The sequence below is a fragment of the Lissotriton vulgaris genome, chromosome 6, assembly GCF_964263255.1.
Source record: "Lissotriton vulgaris chromosome 6, aLisVul1.2, whole genome shotgun sequence".
NCBI classification, from domain to species: domain Eukaryota; kingdom Metazoa; phylum Chordata; class Amphibia; order Caudata; family Salamandridae; genus Lissotriton; species Lissotriton vulgaris.
Window position 1 is genome coordinate 1,446,810,555 of NC_141694.1, and position 23,348 is coordinate 1,446,833,902.

Here is a 23,348-nt window from a genome sequence, read left to right on the forward strand (position 1 = left end):
GATACAGTCATTGAAAACAAAAACGACTCAATACTATTACCAGGGACCCAAACCACAAATATGCATTTTGGACATAGGGTGGTAATGTCAAAAGCCCTACGTGGTGCCAACACAAAATAGGATTCACAGACTAGGAGTCTTCTTCCCATGTGTGTACCATTGCAATTGTGCGACCACAAGCCCAAGTTAGCTGCTGGACCCTTTGCATTCATTAGTATTTCACAGACAAAAAACAGACATTTTTGAGGCCAGAGTAAATCACAAAGAATTGTATTAAGTTATTCACTTACATTAACATGGAGCATCTGGTTAATAATTTACAATTTACAAAATAGTAGGCATACACATAAAATATATAGTATCCACATAAGTCACACAAAAAAGCAGCAATAACCCTCCGAGTGTGACAGAGGATCACAAAAGTGCAGTGTTTTAAAGTTATTGTCCAGTGAAAAGTCCTTTATCGGGCTTCCCCCGTTTTTCGTTTTAATGATATTTCTGTGTGAACTGGTAGCACTCGTTACAGAAGCCTCGACATTTGACGTTCCCATAGTGCTCACAACCAGTTGCCCGACACCGCTGCTTTGGAAGCTCTTGGGACGACTCCCGTCGTGCTCCACGCTGACATTCTGTACACAGTTGGTCATTTTGCTGTGCCACAGTACTATTACAAGAGGTCTTGGCACACTTTTTCCGCAGGACGGTGGAGGAGCTGCGTTGCACTTCTCGGACTCGTTCTAACCTCTAGAAGGAAAGCAGAATCACATGTCACACACAACTCAACTAAACAAGGAAAGCAGCTCGTATAATAACCAATAACAATACCTTCTGACTAGTGAAAGGAATATATTGCCTACAATTGAAGCAAAGGTATATTATAGGGCAAAGGCAGCTTTCTGTGGTTAGGAGATGGGTTACTATTCCAAATCTTAACACTTGGGCTGCAATCAATACTAAACTAATTTTCCCGGTGAACAATTGCTCAAACACAACCTGGAAACAATAACACAAGGATAGTTCTATTTTCATGAGCAACACAGTTCTATTTCACGGTGGTTTCAAGCTAGATACAGTTTGCTAGAGAAGCCATGAAACTCACCGGCAGCAGAATTCCTTATATCGGCATAAGATTGTTTTTATTGATAACTGAATCAGCCATACATAAGAAGGATATCAGTATTATAAGCAGTTGAAACAACTTTACACTTTGTCCGGTCAATGACTTTTCCATAGAATTAGTATATGTGCCAACTGAGTAAAGGTCACAGCTGAGCTGTCAAAATAATAACCTAGAACGTTAACCGAGACCAAAAGGCATATTGAATAACAAAGTTATGATCCAAACCAAGGAACATTTATTAGTGAATGCACATAAATGTTCAGAATTACTCATTTAAATTTATGCCCCCAACTCAATAGGATCAGAGAATCAAGATAGTAGTATAAGAACCAACTTGAAGAACACTCTTCCCACAAGAACGCAGAAAGCAGCAAATTAAAAAATTGACACAAAATGCCATTGATGCTTTTCTCTCTAATCTTCTACATAACCTTTAAGGCTAATTTAATAAATTCCATTGTCCAGTGCTTTAAGACAAGACCCATGGTGTCCTTTACTAACACCAAATTCATTGTTTGGCCTCACTGCAGATGTTGACCACTGCCATGTTTTAAGGGGGAGAAGAAGCCTGACAATCAATAATGATAACAAAGGTGATCACTATTGGAAACAGTTCCTCCATGTTATATGTCTTGTTTGGACTATATGTGGTTCTAGAAGCCATCTATCGCCAGTATATAGTTTGTGACTAAACACCTACATGGACTATTGTTAGTGGTGACTGATACCAATTATGAAGAATCTTGAACTGTAGCACCTTCGCTTCAGCTACTCTAAGTGCTTTATTATGAGAGTCCAAATCTGTGTCCCAATGAACTTCCAAGAAAGAGCAAGTTAGGCATTCTGCCCATTTATCCCTCAGTGAATTTGAAACTTGCAAAGAACGTATGCTTCACTGATATGGAGGAAACCCCTACCATTTTCCCCTCAATGCAGTGCTAGCAGGGAGCATTTGGTTGCTCCTACAGGACCCCTCAAGGCCTGATTTGGACAGAGACATAGCTGTAATACCTCCAGCAGGCCTTGTGTACTAGATCAAATGTTTCATTGGTTCCTCTAATGAGATCACCACTATTCAAAACCTCTTTGAAAAAAATGTAGCTTGATGTTTGTTCATTTCCTCCAAATAAATGGCTTCCATCTATGCAACTCTTATGATTTATGAAAGCGGACATGACATATATATATACATACATATATACACACACATATATATATATATATATATATATATATATATATATCTTCCTGTAATAGGGTGTCCATTACATATAGTAAAGCCTCCTCTATGAGAGACTGTCTTGTTACCACCAGCCCTGAGATTATGGAAACACTACGTGGTTACAAACACATAAAGGGTTCATAAAGTGCAAGACATGTAAAGCCTGTGTCCATGGAGTTAACACCACAGCATATACTACGCCATTTAGTCACAGTACCCGTAAGATTACTAAACTGTTGACATGCAAGACTGAATATGTTGTATATGTTCTCACTTGTCCATGCGGCCTCAGATACATAGGGAGCACTAAACTCCAGGCCCACAGAAGGATCCTTCAACATTTCCGCGCTATCGCAAATGAAGATAATACATACCCTGTAGCCAGGCATTTTAAAGAACACATCATTCTAACAATAAAAGCCTGAGCTATTATCTGATAGACGCTATACCTCCCAGCAGAAGGGGCCGAGATAGAGAAAGCAAACTTAGGAGGTTAGAGACCAGATGCATCTTGCAATTAGATACTAAACAACCAAATGGACTGAACATTACAGAAGATTTATATGCATGTCTATAAACCTACGAACCCTTTAAGCTTTCTATTCTATTTGTTTTTAGCTAATCAAGTTGGATCAATTTTAGAGTATTCTTATGCATTCTTTGGTTTTTATTAGTATTTCTAAATGAGGAATGGTTCCATTAATCCTTACGGCTGATCACCTATTCCTACAAACCATCTCCTTACTCACTGACTGACTGAATTATTTATTAAGCGCACTTATGCCGAGGCTTCTTGGCGCTGTAGGAGAAAGGAGAGAGGATCTACCAGTTAGGCCATTGAAAAGAGCCAGGTTTTTAGTGCTTTCCTAAAAAGAATCTTATTTGGGTTCAGGCGCAGTTCCATGGGCAGGATATTCCATAGTTTAGCTGCCGCGTACGAGAAAGACTTACCAACCCAACGGACTCTCTTTGTTTTAGGCAAGCAGACCAAACCCCGACTGCCAGATCTTAGTGGGCGAGATGGCACATAGGGAGGAAATAGTTTTACCATGTCCTCAGCCCCTTTCCCATTTACAGCTTTGTGAACTAGGGCCTTAAACTGCACCTTTCGTCTGACAGGAAGCCAGTGAAGTTGATGGATACTGTGCGACGTCGGGTGACTCAAGAGATGGTACTTGAGCTTATCCTTAAGAAGGCCCCAATTTGGTACACTTTCAGCAGTCAATATATGTGTAGAATTTTTAAATTGAACATTTTATACATTTTTATATCCATAATTTATTTGAGTATTTATTCATATTTATATTTATAGTGAGATATAGATTTTACCTAGTAATTTAGATATAAATCCTGACTGTGGGATTTAGGTAGGTACATAGACACTTTATAGATTACCTCAAAGCTCTTTTGCACATAAATGGATTGGTGATTTTAGCACGGTTTTGCACATTACATGTATATTTATTTTATTTATTCATTCATCTACGCAGTTACTTGTGTTTATACCTTAGCATTTTGAACTGCATATACTTCCATTTATTCTAGAACTAGCTCTTTGGATACTAATTTCACATGGAGAAACACACCCATATTCTCCGAAGATGGGAGCAATTTGATCAAATACTCTAATAGTCAGTACGATTAACATCAACTGACCTCAACAGTATAGAATAAGAGAGCTTCAGTATAATAGTCACCAATTTGTGAACTTCATCTAGAGACAGGGTGACTAAGAAGTCCCACAATGTATGAAACTCAACCACGATGAATGACACGAGTATTAGACCAGGATATTCATTACATTTTCTCCCCCGAACAGTTTTTTGTATGAAGATTGCCACAAATACATTTATTGTTCAGTGTATTTTACAGTTACGATCTGATGTTACAAATATAATACACATCTAAGTTCGGTTGTCAGCAGTAGTGGGCTTCCTTTATAGAAATGACATATTTGCACTTTGCACTCATTGCACATTTATGCACTTTTCTTCAGCACACGTGATGTGGCAGATTGGTTTTATGTATAAAAGAAAAAAAAATGTATTCGCCCAGGAGCATTATTGTGTAAAAACATTCGTTTTTTATTTCTAAGCTTAAATATATTCATTACTTATTCAGCAAGTATAGGTTATATTTTGAGGCATATGTATTGTTAAATGTCTATATGCTCACAGGCTACAATGCGGGCGAGTATGTTGTTTCGCTCCATTACTTTGCCGATCACGTGGCTACTTTCAATTATCTGCACTAGCACTTTAAAAACACACCAATGGTAGTAATCTATGTCGAGTGAACAAGCAGCTGTTGCTGCGAAACGCGTCTTTACAGAACAGGAATCAAGAAAATGTGATGCACTTTCTCTGGGTCCGTGTCCATCTTGGCATAGCTTTACCTAGCGAATGTTTCTGTTTTCGAGTCACAGGATGGGATGGGCAACATCTGCTCTGCAATATGGAGCTTCACAAGGCAGCTTATTCAAGTGATAGTGCAATACAAACCTAGCCCACTCTCTTTTAAAAAGTAAGATTTTATATTCAGATATTCTTGTATTTTACTTTTACAAAAATAATCCACTTTAAATTTCTTTGGTGCCACAATTTCTTTGGTCAAAGATTTTAACTCTAAATAGAAGATTGGACAGAGTCACGTATGAGACTGCATGCCAATTCCAGAGGCTCAGGGATTTCAGAAAGAATATGCTCAATGAAATAATGCATCGTAAAGTAAGCTGGAGCTTGTGAAGTCAAATTGAATTTGGCTGATGACTGTAGGATTGAAGTGGTCAACCAGTACAAGTACACAGGTTTGTTTTTCACAAGTGATTTAAGTTGGACACCCCATTGAGAGAAGAAGGAAAAACCTGTTGGCCTGAGGCGATTTTAACTTCCTAATGAACGGTTACTCTATACAACCTCTAGATAAGGCCTACAAGCAAATAATTAAATCAATTGACCTCTACAGCTGAACAGCTCTCTCTCATCCTTTACTTCGGCCCTGCATTTGAAAATTAGAAGGAAAAAGCATTACAGTTGCCACTGTGCACTACCACTGAAGATTTAGGACTGGAATTAGGCCTGAAGGGATTTGACTTTGAAGCCAAAACTTCGGGCATGCAATTTCTCATACACTTGTTTATGTCTTTAGGAAATTCTTCATAGAAACTTGGCCAGGGCATCTTTTTTGAAACAAGAAACATTAAAATATTCCCTATAGACAATGGTATGATGATAAGACGTATAAGGTCTGTATCCAAATGTTGTTCCTTCACAAGGAACTTGAGTTATATCAGTAAAAAAACATACATTTACAATTTATGATGTGTGAATGTTTGCAAAGAAAATTGTAGCTCTTCGTTTAAAACTTCCACCAAGTTGAGTCACTGATATTACTGTTGGCACATTGTTTTAGGCAGAGAAATGGATTTACAACATCTCGTTTTTTTAGATATAATATTGGGATACACACAAACACAATTACTTTTTCCCATTACGTAAATCTGAAATAGATATTGGAAAAGGTTTTTATTTTTTCCCTTAAAAGTGTAATGTATTAATTACACTATTTAGAAGCTTTAGGTTTTTCCTTTCATTTTTATAGCTTGTTGAACTTGTTTCTATTTGTTGTGTTTTTATGGAAATTAGCTTGCCTTTTAAAATATTTCATGTATTGTAAAAGTTACATTCTGGAAGAAATTCATAATTCCATATTTAATGGATTGCAATTTTTATCTTGTGATGCATGGATATTTGAGAAGGCAAGTTAGTTTCTTAGAGGAGATTGTTAAATAAAGCTGTCACAAAGTTATGTGATGTTGCTATTTGTCTTCATTAACCTATTTTATTTTAGAAAATTAAAGAAGGAGGGCTGAATAGGGATAGGCGTCAATTGCACCTGTGTTACAATTTCTGCATTCTACTACTGGTTATTGAGTAGTACAATGAAAACAATTTGAAAATATGGTAGGTCTGGTAAAAAAAATTAAACTGGGTTTCCAATTTCAGGGTACGAGCGGTTGACCAAACCCTGCTAAAACAAAAGCAATGTAACCCATGTTAGATCGAGCCTGTCAGACAGCACATCTGTCTGATTGTAAAGGACATACTGGGGGCTTCTGAGAGCTAACCTGGACTTAAGCCTGCCTGCTGCTTACCACTGATTTTTTTTTTAATTACCCTCAAATTTGTTTGTTTCATTTAGCTGGCTTTATTAATTTTAGCCTGTCTATCTCGTCTTTGCCCTATTTACCACCTCTCAGATTGCCTCCTTTTATGCTTACACCAGTGTTCGCCTTTTCAGGAACAATTTTTTCATTTCCCATTATGCATGCCATTTCGACTGCATGCATTCTCCAGCAGTTTCCCTCTTGGGCTTCTCTCCTCATCCCCAAAACTACACATTGTTTTCTCTTCCATATGCAGCTATCCCCCTCACCATTGCTTGTATTGCTCTTACTTGCCTGTGTGCCTCTATGCCCCACCTCCATGTTGCTTCTCCCTCCACCTCAACCAGCTTCTAATTCATTTATTTTAAAAGCGCTTTTGTGCAATTTTTCTCATCTATGTACAATCTCCAACACAAAATTTTGATTGCGTGAGTTTGTCCAGGTTGGAGCCCCATTGCAGAGGGTCATGGAGGAAGAAGGCCCTGCTAGGGGAACCCAAAGTCAGTTTCTGACAGCCAAAGCATGTCGGAAAGGCCGATATGGATTGGCAGTCGGAAACAGACATCGTAATCCAGAATGTGGAGCTGAGCCTCGCTCCACCGTCATTATAGGGAATACTATTCCGCTCCTGTTCCGACGGATTCACAGAGCCCATCGGAAGAGAACATTTTATACATTTTTATATCCATAATTTGAGTATTTATTCATATTTATATTTATAGTGAGATATAGATTTTATCTAGTATTCCCCGCTGGTTTCGTTTAGACCGCTGTCATTAAAATACGGCGGTCAGAGGGAAACTCAGGATATCGGGCGGAGAGTCTCCGACTGCTGGTTGGAGGCTTTACGTCCGACATCCAAATCAGGCCCTGGGTGTCTGCTACCATAAAATACTTACGGATGACAGGAAGCATTGGGACTGTCCTAAAATACTTACGGATGACAGGAAGCATGGCCAAACACTTCTCTGTACTATTGTCACCTCCCTCCATGAACAGATGAAGGCTGCAGTAAAAGGCTGGCAAGTCTTGTACTCTCATACGGGCTGCACTTTCAATCTACTTTCTTTCATAAGTACACTTCCAAAAATGCGGCCCTTTCCATGCAGAAAGTGTATTCATTGCTCCACCCCGGGAGCCCACTTTGATATTCCTGGTATTAACGATTACTCTTGCTCAATCCCTTTCTCTCCCCAAACCCCCATCTCCAGCGCCTCACCTCACTCTCTAGTTGGGCTTCTGTTTGGAGTATGAATTAGCCAGGATTATGGAGGCCAGATTCACAGTGCATTTTCCTGTTAAGTAGTTGTGCCTCACTCTAACATTAGCTGTGTCCTCCACATGGATTTCCAGGAATACAACATGCTTACTAACTAGAAAAAATATTTAGGTATTCATAAATCCGTTTTTGTTTGTAAGCATGTCTTAGTCCTGGAACTACATGAGTGAGACGCACTTTAGACTGGAATGAGGTCCCACTACACACAATTAATGCTTCGTAAGTTGAGGCCTACTGAATGGAGGCCGAATGTGGCCTGCCACCTAAAACATAGCCACATTAGCTGCCGCCTCCTGGTCTGGTGTCACTGGCATAAGCAGACTTCACAATACATGTGAATGTTAAAGGCAGTTGGGAGCCTATAATCACTCCCATAGCTTGTTAGGCCCATATACTGCACAGTGAATAGGCCTATGAACAGCTTATATACTGCACTGTTCATTTTTCATTGCATTAGATTTTGAATGCGACCTAGGTGTTGGGGCAAATCAACAGCATGAATTTGATTAAAGCCTATGGGTTCGTTATGCAAAACTATGTTGCCTTTCCCAAGTATTGAAATGGTTTTCTTAGGTAGCAATCTCTTTCAAATAATTCAAACTGCAGATACCCCTTGCAAACCGAGTCAACTACAGGAAACGTTCATCTCACAGGTTTTCGCTTGTAAGGTGGAGAGAAGGCTTTGAGATTACTTTACTAAGTACTCTTCTAAACTCATGGATACATAAGATGTTTTTCTTAAACTGGTCGTCTCCTGGGAGCAAAGAGGAATGATGACCTGTTGATGGTAAATGCAAAATGCCATCAAGTCACTGAAACAACCTGCCCCTGAGCCTTGAGACAGATACACTCCCTCGTCTCAAGAGGAGCATTACTCACATGATTCAAATGGCCTTCGGTAAAACTCGCAAAAACCTCATAAAATGTCATACTATAGAGTGAGTATTCTCGCCATATCCACATCAATGACAGTAAACAGCATTTCCGTGACTACCTGTTAACCAGCAGGTTCACTTCAGAACAAAGTCTGAGCTTTCTATGCTGTAGGATCTTTAAGAAGGTGATGAATACGCCATTGTAATGTCACCTCTAAAGACCACTCTTCCACTGGTCTTTTGTGACAGGATGTTATTTCAAAAGAGGCAGCCACGGATTCAGTCTTTTCAGTGCCATGCAAGTTTGTCAGATCTCCTGTTCACTTGGCTGTGTTTGTTCCTATGGAGTCATATTGAGTGTTGGTTTGCGTTTGGGTATGCTTTTGCTTCTAAGTTGGCCTTCTCCTAAAATAGTCTGCTCTCTTCTGATTTTAGGCCTGTCCGGCTGTGTTTCTTTGCCTTGCAGTGCTCAGCATCACCTGTAATGCTACAAAGCCCAAGTCTTGGCATTTGGTGCTTTAAAAAATAGCAAGATATAACATAAAATTGGCACTACCTCACCACAAAGATTTTGTTAACAAAAATATGCCCATTTTCAAGTAGCTCTGCCATCTGCCTGTTGCATCAAACAGCAAAGTGGCTAAAGGAATACTTCAATTAATCTCAATTACAGGTGATCATTTGGACCACATTCCAGTCAAAGGTTTTTTCGCCCTCTGTGCAACTTTGGACCGATACAAGGCATATGCAAACCGGCCTTGTTTCTGTGGAGGCCAGTGTAACTTTCAACTTCCTCAAACTGATCAACTCCTGGCAGAGAACAGAACTACCGGTGCCACAAACTTCCTAAATGCTCTCCACCAAAACTTCAAAAGGCACAACTGGAAGTGGCCTCCATTAATACCAAAGATCAAAAAAATCCACAGTAGACAAAAGTCTTATGAAGTTAAAATCGCTCCCACAACCAGCTAGGTTTTCCATTTGTTATGGCATAAACCCCATTAGCATTAATCTTTTTGGGAGATAACTAAATGTTATTTATTTCCAAACACAATACTATCATTGCCACCAACGTTAATCTTTAGTATATAGCATAACGAAGTTTAACTTGAGTAAAATACTCTACAAAGTAACAAATACTTGCACAGTGCATGCTGGATACTAACAATCTAGTTGAATCAGAAAACCACGCCGCACCAAGTAATCTGTAAAGACCTGGGTCACCAGACGTACAAGGTATTCCGAGCCAGTGGATCGAAAGGTAGCCTTAACCTCATGTCTAGTTGCATTGTATTTGCTTGTTTGAGGTCAGATAACAGCCTGGCATCTAGCTCCCCTTCAAACCAGTCAGTGCCAATAAGGTACTTAAATCCCCAGATCAACTGCCAATAGTTGGTAGATCTCCAAAACACCTCTTTGCAGAAATACAGTTTGATGTTTACTTACGTCAGGTCGCTGCTCCTCTGTTCTTCTCTGGTCATGGAGTCTCCTGCTTTGGGCTTCAATAAAACACTTTTGGCAGTATCCTTCAAACAACGTGTTTCCCAAAGTGCTGCAACCCCGGCCCTGGCACGGTGCTGTATTGTGAAATGTGGCAGAAGGCTCAGACTGTCCAGAGAATGGGGAATTTCTCATCGGTGATCTTCGGTGTAGGACTGGTGCCGGACCTGCAGGAAAGATGTTCCAATTTAAGGCTTCATAAAAGAAAACATCTAGTACACACCTGAACTTAAGTAACATCCTTTTCTCTATTTTCAGATATATTTCACAAGCAAATTTCTGCAATCAGGTGACCGGTTATAGCATGCAAGATATCCTCAAATTCGAGACATCTGAATAATCAGAAAGCTATTCTGTTTGTTATAGGCTACACATGATTAAATATAAGAGATTAAAATTGAGCACTTCGTTGCTGACAAAATAAGAACCAATCATTTGGATAACAAGAAAACAATAATAGGAAGGATATCAGCAGTAATTAAACGTGTCTGTGATATAAACAACAAATATTTCGGTGGCTATTTCTAGGCTGCCAATGTATTTGGATATTACTCAAATCAAATCCTCCCACTCATTCACGGGCATCCCCACAAAGCGCGTCGAGAAACAGGTAGCAGAGAGTGAAAACTTGGACAAAAAGCTCTCATTTTGGGCAAATGCTCTGGCTGAAGTTTAGGGAAGTGGAAAGTGCGATAATGGCAGTCAAGAAAGGTAAGTTAAAATGTACCGTGTGGCCTGCTTTAGATACAATTATCTACTGTTACCAAAATAGGAGTGACCACTAGATCCAATCCAATTAGAAATGTACTTGAGATCACATTATGTTACATTAATTTTTAAATGCTATATTTATCCAAGAAAAAGAAGAAGCTTCTTGCACCGTGGCTGTAAACTGATGAATTTCTCTAGGGCAAAATGCTTTGCTCAATAGACCGACTCTGGTCCACTGAATCAATTTCTTCTAATATCAACCTTGGAATTTCATGTTTCTTTATGCAGCTCTTTCTCTGGGTAACCTTAAAAACGTTTAAAATTGTAATGATTTGTAGGAAAGTTATTGTGGTTAACAGCAAACAAGATCCATTAACTTACTATGATTTTCTCGAAACTCATAAAAGCATATTGTGCAGAAGCCTTCTTTTTCCGCTGTCCCAAAGAAGGAGCATCCGGATTTCCTGCACTTCTGGTTCTCTGGCCGATCTTCCAGACTGACTGACAATGATTCAAAAGGTGAATTCCCTGGATCGCTACTGTGTGTTGTCAGACCAGACAAGTGTGGGAAGGCGCCTGACAAGTGGGAAGGGTCTGACAACGACCTTTGATGATTCATGGTTGGAAAACTAGAGTTTGAAGTAGTCCGCTCCATTGCCTTTCTGAAACAAGCACTACAAATGCCATTAAATGTCCTTGTTGTGTCCTGATGGCACACTGTACATTGCATGAGGTCTGTATGATTGGTCTTTTCTATGTTATTGCAGGAATTAGCCAATCTGGCCTGGTGGCAGCGTTCACAGAGCCCATTGAGCTCCACACGCAATGTGAATGGGCAGTCTGGTGTCTTGCACTTCATTGCGTTGGTTTCACTGTACAAAAAAAGGCTGGGGGCAGTTGCAGGGGCAGAGCTAGGCCCTGTCAAGGATTTCTCAGTTGTCCATTGCATAGGAGTGTACAGATCACCTTTGCAGGGTTCCAACCCTAGTGGTTTCAGTTTTTCAGAGCCTTTCTTAGAATGTTGCCGCCTTAGCTTGTTTTCCTGTTCCTTCCGCTCATAGCACTCATGGCAATGTGGCTGTGTACTAACAGACATGTAGAAGGGGCAGTTGGGAGTTTCACATTTGACCTCCACCAGGGATAGCTGTGAAAGGGACAGTTCTATCCTGGTCCTAGCAGTAGTCCCCCTACTGGACTGCTCTGAAAGTTCTTGCCACTTCTTGTATTCGTGCATTACAAGTTGAAAGTAATCCTCCACCAAATTGATCTCTTTTGGCAAGTTGCCTTCATCCAACCTAAAAAATAAAAAAAAATACAAACTTAATCAATACACTGAAGAAGAAACATGACTCAGGGTGTAAGAGGAAGAAGAGATGCAAAGAGAAATATACTAGCAGCTGTAATATAGTGCTTCATATTAGCCTCCTTGGGGAACATCACTAAAGGAGGGTCTGGAATTCCATGTACACATTTGAAACCATATGCCTCGAAATTCCTACACATTCCGTTTGCAAGCACATACTCTTTATTTTGAGCAAGAAATTCCTACTCCAGTCCTTAACATTACCATTATGAAAAAAGCATAGCAAGAGACTTGTGAGCAAAGCACATTGGTAATTTTGGAGGGAGAAGCTGAGGGCAGGACAGGATTTTAGGGTCATATGCCATTCAGGAACTGTATCTGCAGATGTAAAATAGCAATTGATAGTAAGATTATGTCCCCGGAATGTAAATATCATCCTACTTTCTTTGCTAAAAAGAGGTACTTCTGCAGAAAGATTGCCTTTCGTGCATCAGTTGATTGTGTCCTAGAATCTCTCTATTCAATTTACAGGTCTTTTGTTTTCCTCTTCACAAAGAGACTCTACCACGTAACCTTCCACAAATGTACTTTCTCTCAATTCACGAATGAGTATTAAATGCTAGATAAATAAGCAGAGGAAATAAACTCATATTAATTCTAGCAGTATATGGGCCTATGCAGAGCACATCTCAGCCAGTCTCATAGCATCTCTGAAATGGATAAACATAGTTGCCAGCAATATAGAACCAACATTAGAACAATTTCCCATACGCAACCCCACACCACCCCCAGAAAACGGGGGATATATAGTTCCTGACAGGGTCTTATATTTGTCCAGATCTGTCGGACATTACCACTGGTTGGCATTCATGTCATAGTTCAGGTCAATATGAATCTAAATTGGCACTGTACACATGACTGTACTGCAACAGTGTTGATGTTCGTTAGTTCTCTCTCACTCTCTCCCTCTCTCTCTCTCTCTCTCTCTCTCTCTCTCTCTCTCTCTCAGAGAATGTGCAAAGATGTGAATGGGTTAATTGCCAAGAAATATCATGATACTGTGAAAAATAACGAGTCCATTAGATTATGCTAGTGAAGATATCCATCACTGTGCCACAAAATGACTCCTCGAATTTGTGTCTGAAGAATATGCTCCCTATGGAATTGAACATTCTCACTGTATTATGTCACTGAATAATATGCTTTCGTATTGTGGCACAGTAAAGTATGCTCATCATATTATGCTGGGAATCATGGCTATGGCTGGGCTAGCAACTTGATCTAGTGTATTATACTAGAAATAATAGGGTCATCATATTATGCCAAACAACCATGCATAGGTCAAGCTTTGGAGCATAATAATGTGTGCACTGTATGTCGATAATATTGTTCCAGAGAATGCTTAAGCCAAAAAAGGCCACCATGTGTCATGAGTGCATCACAAGGCATGCATCATAATGCGTACAAAAGGTAAATTAAAATAATAAATAAAGGAATAACAAGCGAGTGAAGAGTGCAAAAAAGGCCCACGTTGTTTGGTAGCAACTGGCAGACGCTAGGCATGCTACAAAAAAATAACAAAATCACAACCAGTGGGATTGGGAGGAGGACAAGAAGGCAAACACTGAAGGCGTGGGGTGTTGTGAAAAAAAGCGCACAGGCGGTGGAACATGTATAATAAGTAAAAAGGGGAGATGATTGTGGTGTATAAAGAGGAAAGTGGGAGAAAGCAAGGAAATGAATGCACTCATGCAGTGCCCAAAAGCAAATAAAGAAAGAAGCCCGTCAAGTATGCTGTGGAAAGATAAACCTATACGATCAGAACACTGTGAGATTGAAATGCTGTTGGGAGGGACAAACACAAGAACAGGGAGTAAAGCCACTGAAGCAATAACAGACAAGTGAGATAGACAACAAAGCCATCCAATTGGGAGCAAGGAGTTGACCCAAAGCCAACTCTAAGAACATATAATGTACTGGAAAGAAAAGGTCTTGCTTTTGTTGAAAAGGTTGGACTGGTACAGTGTTCCAATCCAAGCAGGGACCAGAAAGAGCCTTTGTGTAGGTAACCAAGTTAGGCAAGAAAAAGGTAAAAACAGATAAAAGTTCTTATAGAGATGTGTGGTATATAGCGAGTAGTAATTAAAAAGGTGAATTTAGTGAAGGGGGTAGATAGACCTGAATTATACTATAAATTCTGCTATAGAGATGATGGCTCTCACAAGATTCCATTAGGGCGTCAATGATGGATTTGAGAGATTAATTTAATATTCTTGAATCTAACTCTTAGCTCACAATTAACCAATTACAACCCTGCACCGGTCAATAGGTAGAAATTCAGCTTTTCATTAAATTTTGTCGATTTCAGTATTGGGATTTAAGGAAATAGGTTATCCTTGATTAAGTGCCTTCTATTACTTGTGAAGAAAGAGTTGTTATCAATGATGTAATTTAAGATGTCATCAGTTATGTCTTCAATGATGTCACAGAACATTTAGTGAGTGATGTAATATATGAGATCATAAGCAGTGCTTGTCGAGGGCCGGAATTATAGTTTCTACAGTTAACTATAACCAGTGATTTTCAGTGGTTTCTTGAGTTTAAAATACTAAGTTTTACCTGGTACTTTTACCTAACTATATCATCACTTTAACCTTTGTTTTTTTCCAGTGAACTTCTAAGGCTTTGTTTTTCAATTTAAGTAAGATATTATTACCACACCTAATTATAACTTCACTTTAACCCATTTTTACGAATTCCTACTTTTTTTCAATATACAGTAAGATTTTATTTCCATCCATAACTATGCCAACCCCCACCATGCACAGCCTTTTGCCTTGCACAGCGTGGGTTTGGCCATTCAGCCAGTCCCTGCACCTAACCCCATGCAGGTGGTCAACGCCCCCCACTGTGCACAGACTTTCGCCAAGCCAGTGCCCAACTCCCCTCCCCCCACCCAAAGGCAGCCAAATCCCCGCCATGCAGTCCTTTAAATGGTCCATTAGGTTATTTTCTCGATCCAGAAGGATTCTCTGCAAGAGTCCCTAAGGCACCAGCAAGTCCGTCTGTGATCACACAGGACTCTCTTGGGAGCACAGGGGGTTGTGCTGGCTCCCGAGAGACTCCCGTAGGATCACAGCTTCCTTAAAAAATCATTTTCACAATTGACCCAGCAGGGGCCCCTCATGAACATTCAAGGACTAGTGAAAGTCAGGATATCCCTTAATTATTTTTTATTTTCAAGACATGTGGACCGAGTACCCGAGTCATTTAATGGCAGCAGCAAATCTCTTTATGTTGCAGCCAGCCAATCAGCACGAGTGCTCGTGCAGGAACTTGCAAGAGCGTCATTCTCATGCGAGAGCTAGAGGGCTGACTGGAAAAAAGGCCTTCATGGCCAATGAGATAACTCCAGTATTTGAAGTTGCATGTCTGTGGGAATCTCGCTAAACTCTTGCCTACACAACTGTCCAGATATCTATACATTTTTAACCTTAATTTCTCAAAACTATTGAACTGATTTACAGCAAATCACAAAAGCATGTGTTCTGGGTAAAATCTAGCTGTCTGCCAAATTTTGTTTAATTCCATTCATCCGTTTTAGCTGCAGCACTATCTAAAATCCCTATGGAAATTGGATGGGTAATTTTTCTTTGGCTCCCGCTTGATAGATAACCCCAAAAAACTATACAGGAAGGAGCGGAGGTGGATGAACTTTATTTTTGGAATGTTTCGTGAAGAGTTGACAAACACCACCACAGTTATCAGCAAAACAAGTTGTTGCCTGCCAAGTATAACACTTGGCCACCCACGAATACCTATACATTTTGAACCTTAATATCTCAAAAACTACTGAACGGACAAACACCACCACAGTTATCAGCAAAACAAGTTGTTGCCTGCCAAGTATAACACTTGGCCACCCACGAATACCTATACATTTTGAACCTTAATATCTCAAAAACTACTGAACGGACAAACACCACCACAGTTATCAGCAAAACAAGTTGTTGCCTGCCAAGTATAACACTTGGCCACCCACGAATACCTATACATTTTGAACCTTAATATCTCAAAAACTACTGAACGGATTTACACCAAATTACAAAAAAAAAGCCTTTCTGCCAAATTGGACTAGTTCTGTTCAGCCACATTTTGCTGTAAAGCGGTTACATTTTCTAATGGAATATTGAATGAACGATTACACATTTCTATAGCGCATGGTTACCCTGAGGCATCCCAGCGCTTACGTGGACCAGTCATCTCCATTAATTTTAGCAGAATAGGAAGGTTTTCAGCATTTTTCTAAACCTGAGATGGTTCTCCTCCAAGCGGATAGCATCTGGAAGATTATTCCAAAGCTTTGCAGCCTGTAGAGAGAAACGTCTGCCCCCGGTGCGCGATCTCCTGATCCTGGGGATTGCCAGTAGATTCTTATTACTGGATCTCAGGGTTCTGCATGTTTGATAAGGAGTAAACAAGGGTGCAAGAATGTCTGGTCCGGAGTTATGCAGGGCTTTATGAGCAATAGTCATTGCTTTAAATTCAATTCGTTGTTGCACAGGCAACCAGTTTAGTTGCTTCAATGCTGGTTTGGCGGAGGTTCTGCGTGGGATATTTAGTAGCATTCGGGCAGCACAGTTTTGGATGGTCTGAAGGATCTTGATTGTCCCTTTAGAGGCCCCTAGATAGACTGCGTTGGAATAGTCTATTCGTGATAGTATAAGGGATTGTACTAGGATCCTTCTAGCCTCAAAGGGAAGTAGTCCTAGGATCTTTCTGAGTGCTCTCATGAGGGCATAACCAGTCCCTGCTACCTTCCGGGCTTGGACCTGAAAGTTAAGGGCTGGATCCAGCCACACTCCCAGGCTTTTAATTTGCTCCTTGGGGGTTGGAGGCTGCCCCAGGGAGTCCGGCCACCACATATCCACAGAGGTAGGTGGTTTATGTCCTAGCATCATGACCTCTGTTTTAGCTCCATTAAGCTTCAAAAAAGAGTCATTCATCCATTCCTGGACTTTGCTAAGACAGGAGGAGAGATTGTTATAAGTCTCCTGCCCAGACAAGGAGATGATAAGCTGAGTATCATCAGCATATGTTACCAATTGTACTCCCCAAGGTTGCACCACCTCAGCCAAAGGTCTCATGTAAATATTAAATAGAGTAGGGCTGAGGGATGACCCCTGGGGAACACCACATTGAAGCTGTATTGGGGCTGAATATTGCATGGTGAATATGTGTTTCGAGACCTCCCCTTCTTCTCGGCCCTCGGCTGATGGGTCACACCGAAACTTTCCAGGAAGGAGCTGAGATAGATAAGACTTTTTTTCATGTTTCATGAAGATTTGTCTAATGGCGCCAAATTTATTAGCAACCATAGAAATCCATTTCATGGGAGAGATGTATATTAAATATAAATGTATCCTGCCTTCATGTAGTTGCTGGATGCCGATATGCGTCTTGAATGGGAGGCATGAAACTCGTGGCGGGATCAGCTCTCCTGCTCAGACATTCATGACATCTTTCCCACAAATACGCACTGAAGGTAGTCGTACTAACGGGGTATTCATTAATCCAATTTTATGGAGTGCTACCACTTGACACGTTTTGGCTGCATGGCAGCCTTGATTACGATTGCAGTGCGGCCGAAACGCGCCAATGCCTGTATTTTAAGTGAACAAGGATAGTGATTTACTCTGATGGAGAAAGGCTGCTCAAGCCTAAATGTGTTTCAGAATTGTTTGATCGCAGTATGGCGTGATGAATAAAGAAGTGGATTTTAAACAATCTTTGAGTGCAGATTCTCTTTCCCATTGAAGGAATTTGTGGCTACTATTTAAAAAGGCGGTAACAGTGGCACCTATTTCTGCACCACTTGTGGTTTGGCGAATGCTTGTAAAAACCGTGACCTTAGACACACACACACACACACAGACATACACACATATATATATATATATATATTTTGCACGGTTTCCCACAATTTTAGAAAATCCTGACCACACTTTTTTTTATATCATTCTGATCTGTTTAGATTAGATGGGAGTAGAAAATGTAATGTCAACTGTTTTTCCACGTAAAAATTAGTATCTCACTCACACCTACTGTGTTACGTTTGTACGTGAGGTATACCCTTTCCTACTGTTTTCAAGCAGGCGACCAGCAAAGGGTGTTTCATACAATATGTGCAATTTGTGTGAACATTTCTTACGTTCCACTAAAAAAATTCTGAAATGTTGTCCATCAGCAGGCCTGAAGTATTAACCACTAGACCGTGATGTTGGGAGTACATAGCATACTGTTTACAACATCATTCTTTTTAACACATCAACTTTGTGAGGTTTTATCACATTGCACACCTTCCTCAACAGCCACTTGCAGCCGAGCAACCAAGTGGAGCCAGCAGACATAGCACTTACCTTGCTGCATTGATCAACTGTGTGGTACCGGGGTCCAATCCTTGAACTGGAATTTCGATTACCATAAGGTACTCTTCCAGGAGTTTGTCTTTCATCCTCTCTTCTCCGTCAGTCAGGAAGTGGACCTTCAAATCCTCAAAGTGTCCTCTTTCCTTCTGCACTAGTGGGACAGCCCGGATTTCTACAGAGTAAAGGAGTAAGAGTGTTATTTTTCATTTACCGAATAGGATTAATGTTTAACAAAAAAAATCCTGTTAATTTGGAATTGTAGTAGTGGTAATTGTGGTCCATGCCTGGTTTGACATTTGTTCTTCAGATATCTATGAAGTTGAGAGTAGCTTTCTTTCCTGTTAATGAGGTATGTGTTTAAGAATTACTCATTAGGTAACCTCCCTGAACAAATATAACATTGTGTGCATGAACTACTAATCGGCCACAGTACTCCAAGTTGGAAGTATTGGCAAAGGAGACAGACACCACACATAATCACCAGTGGGAGGTCTGAAAACCTTTAACAGCCTCACAGTCTTCTTAATATTGGTCTGAACTTATTTGAATGGGTGCAATTGGGAAACAGTTAACCCTCAAGCAACCTTCTATCACTGTACTTGCCTCAACTAAGTAGAGTGGGGCACTGCGTCCTGGGTGAAATGGAGTCAACTGTTAACAAGAATTTACAGGAAGAATAGGAGAGAATATGTCACATAAGTAGGTGTCCCCGTTTTCCTTTTTTACAGATAAATACACACAGAAAACTATTTTTTTCCTGTCTGTATTTATTTTTAAATACAGAAAAATATTGAAAATATGTCTTCTTTTGATGTTTTTTTCTGCTGTCAATCAAGAGTGCCAGGTCAGTAGGTGTACAGATTGAGTGTTCGGGGAAATGAAAAAAGGCAACAGATTTCCTAGTTAAGCTTAATTAACCCCTTGCATGCTGATAACGGAGCGGTTCCGTCATCAGCTACGGGTGAGCTGTGCTGATGACGGAACCGTTCCGTCATGACTCCGCCCGCGCAAGGCGGAGTCAGCATGGGCGGGGAATTCCCGCTGCACGCAAGGGGTTAAGTGCAGATTTACAGTTATTGATGCTGTTCTACAATGCTAGTGTTTTCAAATAACGCTAATGCAAGGTATACTGCTGAAACCTTTTGGGCATTCAAAGGTGAGTATACATTTATCAGTCAAATAAATGTGAAAAAATACCTATGGCAGCTTCATTTATACAGAAAACACAAAATAGAAATGGATAAATACAGAAGAAATTGGCAAAAAATAAATATGGATAAATACAGACGGAAATGTAGAAAAAATAAATACCATAAAACCGGGAGCCCTACACATAAGTAACACATTTGAAGCCATACCTGGACCGCTATCTTTCAGAGTGACTAGTGGCGCAAAATGCTGGTTGTCATAGCCAAGGACAATGGGATACTTGTAGCATTCTTGCGCAGGCCAGTGAAGTGGGAGGTAAATTCCACCCACGGTGAGAGGTGAGAAATTGGAACCAGATTCCAAGGTTCGCAACATGTGATCTGTAGCAAAATAAAAGGTTGTATTGTTGCACGTTAGTACTTATTGTTGCCATCATTAATGTATAGCTATGTGAAATCATGAGCATAAAAACAATATTAGAAGACCTATATCTAGCTGGTGAAACAATTGATCACAATGGAGTCAAGATACCTTCAACCTGAGAGTGGCCAAACACACAAAGTAAATCTCCTTCCTCCCTTGTCCCAATACAATAGAAACGTGGTCTGCAAATTAATAAAATCGATAACAGCACAAGTGATATGTTCAAAATCACAATTTCTTAACAGGAATCAAAATGAGGTATCACACAAAACAGGAAAAACACGACAACTGCAAACAATAACATACTAACTTACTTGCTACCTAGCAATTGGCCCTTATCAGAAGCACATCGACCAACTTTCTGCATGTTGATTTAAAATAAATGCAACACTTTGCCCCATTTGACCTTTGTCATATGTAACCAGCGCTGATAAATGTGGATGTCAAATCGGATTTTATGATAAAGAGCCAGCCTAATCGCATTGGACTTTTCACCTTTCTGATCTCTAAACCACTCCTCAAAAGGACACTCTGAGCCACTCGATAATATCCCTTTATAAAATCATTGACATCTTGACAGCCCTACCTGCGTCATGCATAAATAATTGATAGCTCTGACACAGTATGATATCACCGCATTTCATCTTGGCACTGTGTGAAATGCATAAAATGGTGGCAGTGCATGCTTTATATGCTAGTATTATCTTGCTGATGAACTGCAACGCCTACAGCTTGCCAATAATGATAACTGTGCAATATGTCCAGTTGAATGCGCAACTTGCTAAGAGTTCATGAAAACTCACCTGCAATAATGATAATTGGCCTTCGAAGGATGTTGACCAGAACAAATATATGGATTTCTTCAAGCGAGTTATACCGCAGCCCATTCCGGCCCACTGACGTCTCTGTGGAGGCCATTTTAACAAGGTGCTCCCATTCTTCCTCCCAGTTCTGAAGGCAAAAGGAAAGACAATTAACTGATAATACATATACATAACAAGCTTCGAACAGGTGAGCAGACATATAATCCTCACCACTTGGTAATGTACTGCGCAAGATTAATAATTTCCCACGGCAAAGTTCATCATCATTTTCTATTTCATATCCATATGCCACCCCAAAACCGGTCACACAAACCAAGAAGAGTTCTAGTTGAAAACCAATTGGAACTTATTTAACAAAGGCACATGACTTCAACAGATTTACACATATAACAGGGCTTTGTGAGCAAGGACTACAACAAAAAAACTCCTGACTCCAAGACAAGCTCCTTACCCATGAGGTCAGACTCTTCTGGGCTGGCTGAATGTGAAACAGCACCGTATCTCCGCAACTTTTTCTCTTCTAAAAGAGCTTGCGCTCCTGACCCATGCAATTATGATGCGGGTTACTAATTAACCCATAGTCCTTGCTCTAAGGGCAGACCAATTCACACCACAACTGGTGTTGTGCTTCAGGTGCCTGAATACTTGTGAAGTTAGCTGAACATGGGGCCTATTATTTAAAGCGCCAACAGCCATTTTATCTGTATCAACCCCATAGCTAACCTTCTGCACACTGCCTCAGTTGCTTGGCTGCCTGTATGCATGCAAGCAGGTTATGCACACATCAGTTGAAACAGTTTAAACACAATGACACACATAGAAGGCATAAAAATAGTGAGACGATTACTAATGTTAGATCTAGAGATTCATTGCAGCTGCCTACAGCATCTTTGGTTAGACCTTGAGTCAGAGTTTGACAGATTTGCTCCGGTCTAGATAAAGTGCTCAGGGCAAAAGATGTGCATCTGGAAATTTACCTTACAACAAATCTTGGAAACTATGGCCGAAAACAGGGTGATACCTGACACTCTCGAGAATTTGTCATGGAGTTCAGTTCATGATGTGATAACAGCTGTGAACTTTCAAATTAGGCTGATCTCCTTGGTAAGGCATGTGCCACGGAGTGTGTGCGTGTGTATGTATGTTTGTACACATAGCAAAGGGATCATTCAGATAAGGCGGATAAACTTACCCTAGTGTCAAAACACAGTCCTGTTTCCACAAATTCAATGGACTTTAGGGACTCCCTCTGCCACCGGAGTTTAAAGTTCCGTGCATCAGTTTCCTTCAGGGCGCTGTGGAGGGTTTTTCTTAAAACGAGGTCAACGTCTTGAATTCCCCACATGTACTGGGACACAGCATGCATCAGACAATTTCCATCTCCTGCAAGAGGAAAGGCATCCAGTTAATTTTTCCCAATATTAAGAATTCCATAAAAGAACTACATGTAGCATAGCTAGAGGGGTCCTCGAACCACCATCATTTTTTTTAAAGTCCTACCTAGAGAGAATTTGACCCCCCATCACAAGGTTGGCAGATTTTGGTGAAGAAATACTGGAGGGTCTGAATTTCCACGCCAAAATCCGCTGGTTACAAGCCCCCCCACCCAACAATGAGGAATAACAGCATGGACCCAGCAATATCTGGTTCTTTACCATGGCATTTACCCTGATTCTGGGAACTGCCAAAATGTTTCCCCTGCTCTGAAGACTTGGCAAGCATCATTGTTGATGGGATCTAGGGGCTCGAATGATCATAGGATAGAGCATTTTCTTCTCTCCCTATACTGATGAAAGGTTTGGTCAGGGAACGGGCAGTGCTGCTACCTGCAGACTTTGCCACTGCAACATCAAAGAGAGTAAAGGTGTCCCTGAGCCTGAAATTATTGAGTGCTGAGATTACCAACCCGATAATTCCAGATCTGGAGACACCCAGAACTGCGGGTAGCAAGTTTTCACCTGTTATCACTCGGGTTGAAATTACACTATTTGTAACTAGGATCGCAGTATGTTTCTTGACGCACAACAAGATTTAAAATTGTCCTGACAATTTTGCAGTGCAGGCCCTGTACGAGGATGGTACCAGGATATTTTTCCAATCTATATTTTGCTGCAACTTTCTTTTGCAAAGGTGCCATATTTTGATGCTTTTAGAAATCCAATGGAAACCTATTGTAGGAGACACTCTAGGCAGCTGCCAATAACTGCCTTGCGCCGGCACTGCTGCTGTGCCAAAAATTAAGCATGCTGTAGTGTGGCTTAGAAATCACTGTGCCTGCCTGGATCCCCATCCGCTCACTGGCCAACAAACCACTATACACAAAAGAGGCGGTAGCAAGTAACTGCAGCA

The 23,348-nt window shown here is 40.5% G+C and overlaps 1 protein-coding gene across 1 annotated transcript in view; it reads right to left on the reverse strand.

Moving 5' to 3' along the window:
• Positions 1-254: 254 nt before the first annotated feature.
• The window catches only part of TNFAIP3 (TNF alpha induced protein 3), a 63,975-nt gene continuing 40,881 nt past the window's right edge, over positions 255-23,348 (reverse strand). Inside the window, exons 3-9 of the mRNA XM_086927578.1 lie at positions 22,192-22,382; positions 20,979-21,126; positions 19,962-20,132; positions 18,595-18,775; positions 11,254-12,167; positions 10,108-10,328; positions 255-744 (exon numbers count right to left, since the gene is read on the reverse strand). Of these exons, the coding sequence (XP_086783704.1) occupies positions 487-744; positions 10,108-10,328; positions 11,254-12,167; positions 18,595-18,775; positions 19,962-20,132; positions 20,979-21,126; positions 22,192-22,382 (2,084 nt within the window). The 3' untranslated portion in view covers positions 255-486. The remainder of the gene's footprint in view (positions 745-10,107; positions 10,329-11,253; positions 12,168-18,594; positions 18,776-19,961; positions 20,133-20,978; positions 21,127-22,191; positions 22,383-23,348) is intronic.